Genomic DNA, 13,355 nt, shown 5'->3' on the forward strand with positions numbered 1-13,355 from the left:
ATGCTATTCATAAATTGGATGGACCTGACAAACGCAAGGTGAGAAGATAGAATAGAGAAAATGGATATATAATAAATTGGACATGTAAAAAAAGGCGGCAGAAGAAGTCTCGAAATATTTAGTGTTGATGAAAAATATACTTTACGGAGAAGATGGTTTTTAGTCAAAAAGGAGAAGAAGCAAATGAGAGTATTTACTGTTTATGTCTATATAGATCATGAACCTAGCCCTGATATTATAGCTCAGTTGGCACAAGAAACATACAAGGCAGATCTACTGCAGTTATTGATATTAAACATTCAAAAGTTTGAATTTGAAGTAATAATAAAAAGCAAGAAAAAGGGGGAATTGAATTTACAATTTTGTTTATAGACAAAGAAAGATGTATCACAGATATTCAACAACTTGTTAAAAAGACAAATTGGTTCTAGATGGCCAACAGTAGAGCATTTATGCGCTCATGAAGAGATTCTTTTCCACTTATTAAGAGGGTAATCAGAGCAAAAGAGAAAAAGACGTCAATTAATTGAATGGTAGATACGAACAGCCCGAGATTGCTTTGAACTGTGGTTTAATTTTACGTGAATGCGTTCGTCATGAAGCATTGGCAAAAATTGTTTTATACTCAAGCAAGTTTTACCAGTTCTTTGAATATGTAAGTATGAGCACATTTGATGTTGCCTCAGATGCATTCGCTTCTTTTAAGGAAGTCCTTACAAGGCACAAATCAATGGTGGGCGAATTTATGGACGCAAACTATGATGATGTAAGTGATTCCTGTTTTCTTGTTTTTTAATTTCTTTTATAAAAACAAAAAAAGATACTAGTTCTTTGATCATTACAAGAAGCTACTGCAATCTGAGAATTATGTGACCAAAAGACAGTCATTGAAGGTAAAGTGGGATGCCACAGGACTTTTTTCAAATGATTGATACATGTCAGTAGCTGTTGGGTGAAATACTATTGGATAGAACCAACTTTGCGATCATGACTCGTTATATTAGTAATGCGGATAACCTCAAGTTGATGATGAACTTACTTCGAGATCGCAGTAAAAACATTCAATTTGAAGCATTTCATGTCTTCAAGGTCTTTGTTGCCAATCCTCACAAAACAAAGCCTATTATGGACATTTTGATCAAAAATCAAGAAAAACTTGTTTATTTCCTTGGAAACTTTCACAATGAAAGACAGGATGACGAACAATTTACCGACGAAAAATCGTTTCTCATCAAGCAAATCCAAGAACTACAACCTATCCAGGAATAAAGTAATATCGATGAAACGTATACTTTCTTTATTCAATAAATAAAGCAGAAAGAAAGAGAAAATGATCCAAAGGAGTTTCTTCATGTTAAAAATACACTTCGATTGATCAAAATCGACCCCTTTGTTTTGATGAAATGTTTAAGCTTCTTAAGCACACTATGCTGTTAGCAAATGGTTTTCCTCTTAGTTTTTTTATTTATTTATTTGCCATGTCAAACAAAATACGTTTTCTTTTTTTTAAAATATCTTTAATTTGTCTATAAATCATGGCAGCCGTATTTATTTTTGATACACATCTTTTTTTCTTTCTTAACAATTTCTGTATGCCATAAACCATTGTTTACTCGTAATCCATTACGAAATACTTGCAAATTATTTTCGTCAGGTTTCCAAGTTGAGAATGACCAGGATTGTGATATAAATTTTGAGGGAATATTGTCAACTGATGAATACACCGAAACAACATCATGCAAGTATATTTCAAGATTCAAACTTACTGACTTCCTATAATATAGCCCATAATTCACAGGATGTAAAGTCTAGATGAACAGGAAAGCAAGTGATACTAAAAACAGTGATTTGAACCTGATTGCAAGATATACAAACGCTTCATGATAAGGATGTATTAAATACAACCTTGATACTTGACACATAGCATATGCGTACTCGAATATAAATGTAAGAATTCTCTGTAGCTCAGCTTTTTTTTTATTAATTTATTTCCAAGTTATGTCAACTTCAGAGCCTAATGCAAGCACTAAAAAAATCAAGTATATCTTAGTCACCCACGGTGATTCTTATTTAGGGCATATTTTGGCCATCCATCTTGCTGAAGAGATTTTTAAGCATGATGGAAAAGAGCACTGGTTTGTGAGGGTTCTTTGCAAAGAAGGTACACCGTTTATAAGAGAATTCGAAAAGCGAGGAATTGATGTGAAGGTTGAGCTGACGATAAAACACATGTCATTTGTCATATTAACATGAATGTTTATTAGGAAGTGGACTATGAAAACCAAACAATGATACATGAGGCAATGATTGGCTATATTAAAACAATGATATTTAATCCATCTGTTGAGGACAAACGTCTTTCCATGCAAGGCATGAACGTATTAGATGTCGCGAGAAATAAAAGAATAAAATATATTCTCATGATCTCTTCGCAAGTATCCCTTCTTTTCTTTCATGTAATTTTTCTTACTTTTATTTTTCTATCTGAAGCAGGTTTGGAGCATCAATCGAAAGATCAGTGGATACATTTTCTCCTATTTCTCAATTTAGAGACATTGAGAAACATCTCGAAACTCTTGACGAGTATGGTAAATGGATCATTTTCCGCATTCCCTTCATTCAACAGTACTTGTATTTTTGGTCTAAAATGGTTCAAAGTAAAGCAGTGATGGGCATGCCTATATCTCAAACGGATCTCTTAGAAACCGTTCATGTAAAGGATATTTGCAACTGCGTCACTCAAGTTGCTTTGACAAAGAAGTCTATGGTATGGGAAGTTGGCTATGTAAAGAAGCGAGTATATGATTTGAGAAGCACACCAGCTTTTACCTTTCAAAGGATGACCAAATCATTATCTGATTCTCTCAAGGGTAAAAATGGAAAGAGATCTGAGATCCATTCTGTGGTTATTACGGAGGAGCAGATGGATGCTTACCTTAAAGAGCTCTCTAAAGACGTTTGCGGTCAGGAAATGACTGACCTCTTGAAGTCAGTCTCTATGGAGCAATTTATTGACGCAGCAAATCCCAGCCTGATTAGAAATATGGCATCTAATATTGGTAAGCTTTTCTTCGGTACCTGTCGAGCCGAAAAGGACAGTCCGCGATGGTACCCTCGTCCTAACGAGGTCTTGACTCCTTTTTGTATTCGTTTGATTACAGATCTCTTTAAAATATCCCGTAACCCTGAATGGAATCCAGTCGTTGGCGATCCAAATGACATCCGTGATATCACTGGGTCAGTCCCCATCTCTATTTCCAGCTTCTTCATGAACAATCATCATCAATTTATAGAAGACGCCTAGGCTCTTCCAAAAAGAAGAAAAAAAAAAGAAAAAAAAAGATCATTGTACCGCTCTTTAGTTTATTGTATCTCTCTTTTTTTTTTAAAAAAAAAGGGGGGGGGGATTTTTACGATCAAATAAAAGAGCTTGAAGTATCTGGCTGTGTATTATCCAATGGGTGAGAAGTAAGAGGCTCTGTACTCCTATAGATAGCTGAAAGAGAGGGGTCACTGCTAAAGGAGCTAAGAGAGAACTTTCGAGTACTGTTGTTATTTTTCCAATAATCCTTACGAAAGATAGCTAATGAATTGTTACTCTGGCTTGAAATTGTACCGTAATGCTTTTTCTTTAAATACATCTTTTCGTCTTTTTCTTCACCTTCATCTTTATTATCAAATGAAAGGCGATTTGATGAGTGATATAAGGTATCAAATGAATCAAGTGACTGTAGGGCAGTATTGTGGTCTACACTTTTTCTGCCAAATAACCAAAATCCAGGATTTATCTTTTTATGAAAGTAATTGCTATCCTCTAGACTTAACGGCCTGCCTGTAGTTGTGGTAGCGCTAGCAAGACTATTTGTACTGCTTTCAGTAGTCGTTGTTAGACTGACAGAGGATGTAAGTACTATGCCTCCTTGTGGCTTTGTAGGTTCTCGAAGCACACAAAGTTCGTCTACTGTTTTTTCATTCACCCAGGGCCTAGTTAGCTAAAACCAACCCGAGAATAAAAATGCTTAGTAAATACTACAATCGTGTCATCACCTTTTTCTTTCTTTCTTTTTTTTTTTTTTTTTTTTTTTTTTTTTTTTTTTTTTTTTTTTACTAAATATTGCGTGACAAGACACTGCTGCATATCGATACTCAATTTTCCATATTCATCATCTTGACTACTTTTTCTGGCAGCTGTAGCTGATCTTATTGAAAATTTTGGCCGATTATAAGAAGCGATGTCTTTGGTATACGTATCTGGTAGTGCAAGGGGATAATCAGGTCTCTTTTGCATTTTTGAAAATAGTGTGATCAATTCGGTTGCCCTGACGCCTTTCTGATCTTGAAGTTCAGCCAAATAGGTCATGTCATGAAGAAAAATACCTAAAAAGGGAACTGTAGGCTCAGACGCTTTGCTATTGTCCAACATAGCCTGCCGATACTTTTCGTAATTACAGGACTCTGACATGAGCTCATTCATGTTTTCTAAAAGGTGCATTGACTTTTTAGGCACAAATGTCCAGGACTGCTTCAAGCGTTGTATTGGAGGTGTGCCTAACGCAGAGATTATGGCTTTTAAGGTCTGATAATTTTTTAATTCATGGCATTTGCTAGCTACTTTAATCCAATAGCTCAAGTATCGTGCTCGGTCTGATGCAGCTTGCTTGATCAATATGCTGTGTTCAATGAGTCGTGTAAGATAATTGAAAAAATCCGTTGATGTCACGATCCATTTTTGTGGCGACTTGGGTTTGTGATTCTTGAGTGCTGCTATTGTGATCTTGCGAAAGATGGAAAAATCAATCAGGGTGAGTTGATAAGCAGTTAGTATAGGATGAAACTGGAGAACAGAGAGAACATGAATCGCTTGGAGGGCTCTTAATCTTTCAAAGGATGGATCGAATTTTTGCTGTTGTTTTAAGGTGTCTGAGATAAAGTCGAATGGAGGCTGTGGTATCAAAGGTATGTTGTTTGACGATGTATTATCAAGTCTTTTGGCACGTACACAGTGCTGGATTTGAATCGTTGCTGCAAGAAACAAGTCTTTATTGTATGAAACTGATGGTTTAAAAGGAGTACTAGAAGCTGTATAAGGAGAAGATGAACGCCGTGAGACAATGGCTGGTTTAATTGATGTCATCTTTATAGCAGCTGCAGTTGAAGCCTTTATCAACCCTAATAAAGCTATTTCAATTGTTTTGTTTATGAGGCAGTTATTATGAATAATTATTACCTGCTTTTGGCTTTTGCCCCTCACTTGATTTTAATTTTAAATGCTTTTTAGGAGGCAAAGGAGGGGGAGGAAAAGAAGATTTTGACAAAGAAAGTGGCTTTTTAGGTAAAGGTGGAGGTCCCCTCTTTTTATATTGCACAAAAATTTGTTCTGTGTGGTTTAAGCAAGTACTTGCTAAAGCAAAAATAATTGACAAATTATTTTCAGTGACACCTGCTTACAAAAAAAAATTAATTTATCATTTTAAATTTCCAAAAAGAAACTTGCGCTGATTGTTGAATTCAAGTTTTCCTAATTCTTCAATAGCAGAAAGTAAAGCCTGAATGTATAGTTGATATGAAGTCTATAATTTAACAATTTAACTATACTCCTTTGATTATTGTGTATTTATCATTAAACCTCTTCTCTCCCTCTCTTCTTTTCTTTTTTCCCTCCTCTTTCCCCTTTTTTGATTATCCACGTTTAATTTACCTTCAATTGACCAGACTCGAAATGGCTCCACGCTTTGTGCATCAAGTTTTGCATTGCGGTTTCTGTTGATAAAGATATGGATAACATCTCCAGTATGTTTTATATATAAGATATTTAACAGTGTATATGTATTCACACAATATATACTTATATCTATATATTCTTTCAGAGCACAGCCTTGAAAAGAAAATCTTTTATGAAAAAAATAGAGCTGTCCAAGTATGAACTAAAGCAGAAGAAAGGAAAAAAAAAAAAAAGATAAAGACAAAGAGATAATAAGCTAACGTCACCTTTTGTTTACCTGTGTGCACAAATCAATATAAATAAAATCAAAAAAGGGGACAAAAAAAAGGAGAAGGGGCCAGTTAAGGAAACAAATTGAATGAAGAAACAAGGGTAATACTACTCCTTATAAAAGTTTAATTCTCAATCTCACTTTCTCTCAATTACTACCTAAAATGAATATGTGCTAAACTTTTGTCTTCTTATATTCTTTTTCTTTCCTCTCTCCCTTTTTCTCTCTTTTCTTTTAAGCACTCTTTTATATAGATGGACCATTCTACTGATACATCCTTTATACACAGACAACATCATGAAGATGCATTACCAAGATCTTCATTCAGTCTTTCTACTTTGCATCCATCTACACCTGCCCCAACGTCTCCACATAGTACTTCAATGCCAATTCTACGCCAGTATGCGAGTGAGGGTAGCGCCACCAGTCTCCACAGTAGTAGGAGCAGTACAACTGCAGTGATTAGCAACAGTAGTAGTTTGAGTAGCATTATAAGTAGTGATGAGGATGATGAACGAGGTATCGCCATATCAGGTAGAAAAGCTATTGTGCCACCTACTGTCAAAATCATACAAAACAACAAAAATCAAAACAATTTGTACGAGGATATTTGGATGGACTCTCCTATTTTTAGAGAATATTTGCATACTCTAGAAAATTGGCTATCCCATTATTTAACTTGGTTAGAAAAAGTGGAACAATGCAGACAATTGGAAATAGGTAAAGAATTTGTAGCTGCAACTTGAGTGGGAAATCTAATCTTGTGTTTTCTAGCTTACAATAAGTCGATTTCGTTGTTACACGAACAGACCAAATTTGTATTAAGTCAGCCATTTTATACAGCAGAGGAGTGTGATAAATTGAATTGGATAGATAAAGAGAATAAAGTTGAAGATGATGACATGTGGGATAACGAGGATATTAGAATAATTTTACGTAAAGACTATATATAAATAAGAAGCCATATTTTTTCTATTGTTTTGATTCTCATATATTCAGTTTAGCTTATTTAAGAGAGCATGGTGCAAAAATTAAAGAAACTTTATCTGTAAGATTTGCATATTTAAACAATAGTTTATAGATGATACTAATCTCTATTTTATATAAAGTGTTATCAAGATGTTATTTCAGCCTCTAGAACAAAATTTATTCAACTATCTCATACTTATTGTGCAATCCAAAAATCAAAAGCATCACAAAGTAATCCTAAACCGTTAGATGTGAGTTGGTGAATATATACATTTTTATTACTAAATTGGATTGAAAAAGAAAATCAACTAATTTCTTTCTCAGGAGACCGCAAATAGATTACATAAAGCAAAGCGTTCACTATCCAATTTGTTGGTAGATTATATTCGATCTTTATACAGTTTAATTCGCTCTACGAGAGAGCTACTGAATGAAAAGGTAACTCATAAATATTAAGCTTTTTTTTTCTTTTCCTTTTTACCTAAATTCGTTCCTTTTTCTTTTTTTTAGTTGGCTCCTTTGTTTGAAGGATTAGAATCTGATAAACATAGAAATTTGAAAGCTCTAGAAGAACTTGTCTTGACTGCCACTGAATTTATATACAATATTGATACAGAGTCCTCCTTATTTGAAGAAGAGGTAATTATTGAAATTTGCTGTATAGCTTTGAGGATAAAATTCATTATATTTGGTTATTAGTGTAGTAGTGATCAACTATCACTTTATATCAGTGAAAAATCGGCTTCTTATTATCGCTCGCTAAATTCATTTAATGACAGATCATATACTATTTCTACATCAACAGACATACCATTCTCAAATAAGCCTACAGTTGTGGTAATATTATAGCAGTACATTAGTATTAAAAGTTATCTCATATCTTTAATATAGCCAAAATATAATAGCATCGAATTGTTATTTACTCAGCAATCACAAATTATTCATCAAATGGGAACCAGAGGTTATTTATTGATAAAGAAAAGAAGCACAAAAGATATAAATACAACACCAAACTATACAGGAAAATGGGAAAGGTATTTTTTTTGAATGAACGTCTTTTATTTATTCATATTTTGTTTCAAGACACTATTTTTATATATCAAAGGATGATGGATATTTAAAGCAATACAAAAATCAAAGTGTAAGTCAGATAAGAATTGAACATAGAATAGGCTATTAACAACTCATTAAGGTCTCTGTTGCTGTGGTTAATTTGAAACATGCTGCTATTCAAGCATTGGATTTTGAAAAACGAGATTATGTTATTCAAATATCAGGGGCAAAAGATAATTTTTGGTATATATAAAAAAGGATAAAAAGGAGTACTTGTTGATTTACTCTTTATGAAGTATTCAACTTCAGGCAGAAACAGCCAAAGATTATTCAGATTGGTTAAACGCGTTGAGTTCCTGGAATAGTAGTAAAATAATCAGAATGAGTTCTGTAAGTTGTATTGGTTTAACCAAAACAGAAAATTGAATAACTATACTGTAGGATCTTCGATCAAAACACTCAACAACTAGTGGGAATAGATTTCTTACAAAAAAGTCAATTTTATCTGTTGAGAGTGTAGCTGCTATTGAAAGTTTGGTAATTAAAAAATAGCATACAGAAAAATAATAATATTCATTTAATGTTGTTTAGAGTACAATATCATGCAAAAGCAATGGTAGCATAGACTTAGGAAGCAGTGACGCCTCATTGGGTTATCCTGTTCCTATAACTGAATGCTCTGTCAATTGTTGTGGTACTACGATTGGTAACGCGACAGTACAACTCACTGGCATATTTAAAACATACAGTAAAAAAAAAAAAAAATTAAGAAATATGAAGCAAGGATAATCTAAATGACTTTTATCATTACAGAGTCATGCATCAGAAAACTAAGTTGTAGCTCTCATCACACTGGCAGTCTTTGCGTGGTTTATGTATCTTTATTAGAAAATGACATTTTACATTTGCAAACAGAAACGGACAATAACGAATTCTTTCACAGACCCATTCATCTCTCATCTATGGCACCCCAAGATGTTTACTCCTTTTCAGATTCTGTTCACCATATGCGATATTGTATCGTTATCCGCCCATCACCTAAGGAGACATATCATTTGATGACGTATAGTAGAGTACAACGAGACACATGGCTTATTCGACTCAAGCGAGGCTGTTCACAACCTGTTGCCTTACCTAGAAAAGTCCAATGCCTAACTATACAAATAGGTGAAGGCCGAAAGATTCAGACAAAGGATTCATTCTTGTATTGTGACGTTGCGGTCGATCATGAAATCAGAGGACTCACCGGTTCTTTAAGAAGGATGTCTAACCTCTTTTGGAGAGAAAACTTCAAGTTTACGTAAGCGTATATATAAACATCTTGTGTACAACAAAAGCTCAATGTGCTTTCTAGGGATATTCCACAGGTAAGCCATGGCCTTACCGTCAATCTATACTCCAAAAATTGTAAAAATGATCGAGATACAATCTATGGCCATGTCTTTATACCAGTAGACCAGCTTAATTCAAGCCAAGGGGTACAAGAGGAGTGGTATGAGGTTCGCAAAGATACCAATAAACACCGCACATTTGCCTCTCTGGCTGGGCTTGGTTCTGGAAGCACATCGTTAGGAGAACTACGTATTAGTATTTTATTGGAAGAACATCAGGTGTTTTCATTATCCACCTATCAACCTTTGATCAATGTCTTGAAAGGATTTCATCATGAGTTGATGTATGATATGGCCAGAAAGACTTCAGACATGCAAGCATTAGCACGAAACCTGTTGAGAATCTATGAGGGAATGGGTCTCACATTAACATGGATCAAGTCCTTGATTGACTATGAAGTTGATTCTCTTACTTTAGGTATACAACTTTTTTTTTTTTTTTTTTTTTTTTTTTTTTTTTTTTAAACATAGAATAACGGCTCATACGACTATAGACGATGCAAATATTTTATTTAGAGGCAATTCATTTTTTACAAAAGTGATAGACAGCTATATGAAGATGAGTGGAAGAGAATTTTTAGAAGAGGCACTTCAGTTCACGATCGAAAAAATTTGTAAATCAGGTCTTTACATTGAAGTTGAAACGTCCAGGTTACCAGGTACACCTGAAGAAGAAATCAATGAAAACTGTCGTGAGCTGTTTAAACATGTTCGAACCATTTGGAGCGAAATTCAAAGAGCAAAGACAAAATGTCCCGTGTAAGTATAACTGGGGAAATAGATAGAAAGTAAACTAAGCATGCTCTTTGCAGTGAGTTTCGTCGAATGTTTGGACATTTAAAGTCTGCTATTGTGAAAAAGTTTGACTTGGAAAAAGACACACTAGAGAGGCATCATCAAGTAGCAAGATACACTTGTGTTAGGTAAAAAGTAAATATAAAAAAAGTAAAGTATACTAATTCCAGAATAAGTGGATTCATATTTTTAAGATGGATTTGTCCCGCTATAATTTCACCTAAACAATTTGACCTTGTTCAAGATCATCCTGATGCAAACACCTGTCGCACTTTAACCTTAATAGCAAAATGCTTAATGACGCTCGCAAGCCATAGCACAACCGAGCAAAATACAAAGGAAGTTTGGATCAATCAGTTAAATGCATTTATTAATGTATGGAAAAGAAAGAAAAGAAAATATTGATTTAACCTTTTCTTTATAGATCAATACAAACAAATTTACAGACTTCATCAACTATGTTTCTGTATGTGCTTTGTTTATGTTTTGTTTTATATAATGGCAACTAAACCAATAGAATAGATTATCGTAGAAGAGCAAGATAACGAGGAACTGCCAAAGCGAGAAGATACAACCGCAAATTATTTTATAGATTTACCGTACGAATTAGCTCAACTATCACGCTGGTGTACTGAGGAATGTACTGTAAACAACGTCATCACAAAGACATGTCATTCAATAATGAAAAAACCTCGAATGAATTAAATAAAATCAAATAATTTTCTTTATTTTTCTTTAATAAGCGTGTGTATGATAAGGTTGCTGTTCATCTACGTGTGCAATACTGGGCATGGGCCCAGAAACAGCAATACCATAACTTTGCTGACTAGATCTTGAGTTGGCTCGAGACAAAGAGCTCGATGCTTTACTGGCAGCGCGACGAATGGTGCCCATAAAACCGAGTGAACGAGAAGATCCTGAAGAATCACTGCGCTTGGGCAACTTGGCCACAGCACCAGCAACAACGGCCATAAAGGACTGTGTACGATAACGTGTATTGAGTTCATCCGGAACTTCTTGTTCACTTGTCTGCTCTTTGCCTTGACGACGTTTATAAATAAACATGCCTGCTAAACCAGCTGCAGCCACACAGCCAGCGACAGCACCGACAGAGATACCAATCACTTTACTTTGAGGCTCTGCATCGACAGTTTGTCCGCTGCTGTTGGTTTGAGTGGACACTTTGTTTTCAGGTGTCAGAGTGTTTAAACCATTGTTTGCATCACTTGTTGCGGTGGCTTCAGGGTTAATTGTGGTGTTGGATGATTCATCTGAAGAAGAGGAGTTGTCAGAGTTGGTATTGTCTGAAGATTTGTTATTGTTAGTACCATCATCAGAAGACGAATCATTAGAAGTATTACTATCATTGTTGGGAGGTGAACTATTAGAACTGCTATCATTATTTGAAGCGGTGTTGTCAGAACTGCTATCATTATTTGAAGCGGTATTGTCAGAACTGTTATCATTGTTTGAAGAGGTATTGTCAGAAGAGTCGTCAGAGGCATTACTGTTATTATTGGCAGCATTCTGTTCACTGTTATTGGATGTGTCTGAAGGGTTCGACTGAGAATTTGAAGTTGGTACTATGGCGGCTACACCTGCAGAAGTACTAGTAGACTGAGCAGATGTAACAGTGGACTCGGGATTTTGAAGGGTAACCGTAAAAGGTGTATCTACTACAGCTGTGGGGCTACTAGCTGTCGTCTGAGTAGCAGTAGTGGTGGGTTCAAAACCTTGAAGGGTGATTATAATAGAGTCAGGTGTAACATCAGTATTAGTTACACTTGGAGTAGCTGAACTAGCAGGTGGGACGGATACAGTCGAGGTTGCACCAGATTTATGAGGATTTATTATAGTGCTGTGAAAAGAACCTTTAGCGCGATGTGCTGCTGTTTTACTTTGATTAATCTCTTTCGTATGGTGTGCACTATGATGACTAGTATGGTGAGACTGTTTCTTAGTGTGATGAGTCTTTTTACTGCTATGAGACTTCTTCTTACTGTGATGAGCCTTTTTACTGCTATGAGACTTCTTCTTACTATGATGGGTGTGTTTAGTTTTATAGGTCTTCTTTTTGTGATGAATTGGCGATTTGGTCGACTTCTTTGTGTGGTGGAGCTTTTTGGTATGTTGACGGTGGTGAACAGTCGAGTGGTGTTTTGTTTCATTATGATGGTTTTTACTACCACTATGCTTCACACTATTGTGACCATGATGGTGATTTGCACTGCTGCTGTGGTGAGCATTTTTTCCACTATGATAACCATGATGATGTTTTATATTACTATTAGTATGATGGCTGTGCTTGGTACTGTGGTGCTTTACACTGCGATGTTTTGTGGTTTTTTTAGTGGTCGAGGTAGTAGTGTGATGCTTAGGACAAATGTAAACAGTTTGAATACGTTGGTGTCTATTAATTGTTTTCAACTGATGTCGACTTTGTCTTTTAGCCCGGTAACAATTGGCGATTGTCTTCGTGTATGTACGAGTTCCGTGATGATGGGTGCTCGTAGTAGAAGCATTTACTATAGTCAATTAAAAAGAAATAAACAGCTGTATTTAATGGAGTGTCATTTGTGTGTACCTATGGCAACAAAGAAAATAACAAAGGCCAAATAGAGCAGATGCCACTTTGACCTTTTCATGGACCAAAAAAAAAAAAAAAAAAAGAAAGGAAAAGGAAAGTGAAGAAGTAAAAAAAAGGGGGGTTGAAAGATAGAAAAGAAAAAAAAAAGGACGGAAAGGACAAGCTCAATTGGGGAGCACTGAGGTTTATTAAATCATGTATTTCTTGATATAATAAGGACAACATGCACGTTTACGATTAGTTACACAAAAGATTAATAAAGTGCCAATCTATTTTCCCGATAATTGAATAATAATTTGCTTTTGTATACTAAAAGGATTAAGGTTGTAGGGCATATGATATTTAGTATTTTTATTATTCCTTCTTTTTTATTATTTCTTTTATTTTGAAGATAGCAAAATCTTTATTGATTGTTCTTGAACACAATTGGGGTGTACAAGAAAGAAACGGTCGATCCCTCTTCTCCCATTTCACTTGAGAAAAAAAAAAAAGGCGCGTTTAAGCTAATGTGACTTGATCTTTTTTGTTGCTTTTTTTTTTATTCATTTTTAAATATCATAGAATGCT

General features: G+C 35.0%; 6 protein-coding genes across 6 annotated transcripts; 3 read left to right on the plus strand and 3 right to left on the minus strand.

The window, feature by feature from the left end:
• Positions 1-183: 183 nt before the first annotated feature.
• RO3G_00767 (uncharacterized protein) lies at positions 184-1,269 on the plus strand (the record flags this gene model as incomplete). Its single annotated transcript, XM_067655358.1, has 5 exons — positions 184-318; positions 373-491; positions 538-766; positions 828-893; positions 946-1,269. The coding sequence occupies 5 exons, from the start codon at positions 184-186 to the stop codon at positions 1,267-1,269; spliced, it is 873 nt and encodes a 290-aa protein (XP_067511459.1).
• A 1,378-nt stretch (positions 1,270-2,647) lies between these two features.
• RO3G_00768 (uncharacterized protein) lies at positions 2,648-3,304 on the plus strand (the record flags this gene model as incomplete). The annotated part of the gene is made up of 1 exon (XM_067655359.1): positions 2,648-3,304. One exon carries the CDS (start codon positions 2,648-2,650, stop codon positions 3,302-3,304), a length of 657 nt encoding a protein of 218 aa, XP_067511460.1.
• Positions 3,305-3,416: 112 nt separating this feature from the next.
• Positions 3,417-5,134, minus strand: RO3G_00769 (uncharacterized protein; the record flags this gene model as incomplete). Its single annotated transcript, XM_067655360.1, has 2 exons — positions 3,417-3,992; positions 4,109-5,134. The coding sequence occupies 2 exons, from the start codon at positions 5,132-5,134 to the stop codon at positions 3,417-3,419; spliced, it is 1,602 nt and encodes a 533-aa protein (XP_067511461.1).
• A 331-nt stretch (positions 5,135-5,465) lies between these two features.
• On the minus strand, positions 5,466-5,752 carry RO3G_00770 (uncharacterized protein; the record flags this gene model as incomplete). The annotated part of the gene is made up of 2 exons (XM_067655361.1): positions 5,466-5,570; positions 5,699-5,752. 2 exons carry the CDS (start codon positions 5,750-5,752, stop codon positions 5,466-5,468), a joined length of 159 nt encoding a protein of 52 aa, XP_067511462.1.
• Positions 5,753-8,977: 3,225 nt separating this feature from the next.
• On the plus strand, positions 8,978-10,169 carry RO3G_00771 (uncharacterized protein; the record flags this gene model as incomplete). The annotated part of the gene is made up of 3 exons (XM_067655362.1): positions 8,978-9,315; positions 9,370-9,824; positions 9,952-10,169. The coding sequence occupies 3 exons, from the start codon at positions 8,978-8,980 to the stop codon at positions 10,167-10,169; spliced, it is 1,011 nt and encodes a 336-aa protein (XP_067511463.1).
• Positions 10,170-10,936: 767 nt separating this feature from the next.
• Positions 10,937-12,846, minus strand: RO3G_00772 (uncharacterized protein; the record flags this gene model as incomplete). Its single annotated transcript, XM_067655363.1, has 2 exons — positions 10,937-12,726; positions 12,786-12,846. The coding sequence occupies 2 exons, from the start codon at positions 12,844-12,846 to the stop codon at positions 10,937-10,939; spliced, it is 1,851 nt and encodes a 616-aa protein (XP_067511464.1).
• Between the last annotated feature and the right edge of the window lie 509 nt (positions 12,847-13,355).

This window comes from Rhizopus delemar, genomic scaffold (assembly GCF_000149305.1).
Source record: "Rhizopus delemar RA 99-880 supercont3.1 genomic scaffold, whole genome shotgun sequence".
In the NCBI taxonomy this organism is placed as follows: Eukaryota; Fungi; Mucoromycota; class Mucoromycetes; order Mucorales; family Rhizopodaceae; genus Rhizopus; species Rhizopus delemar.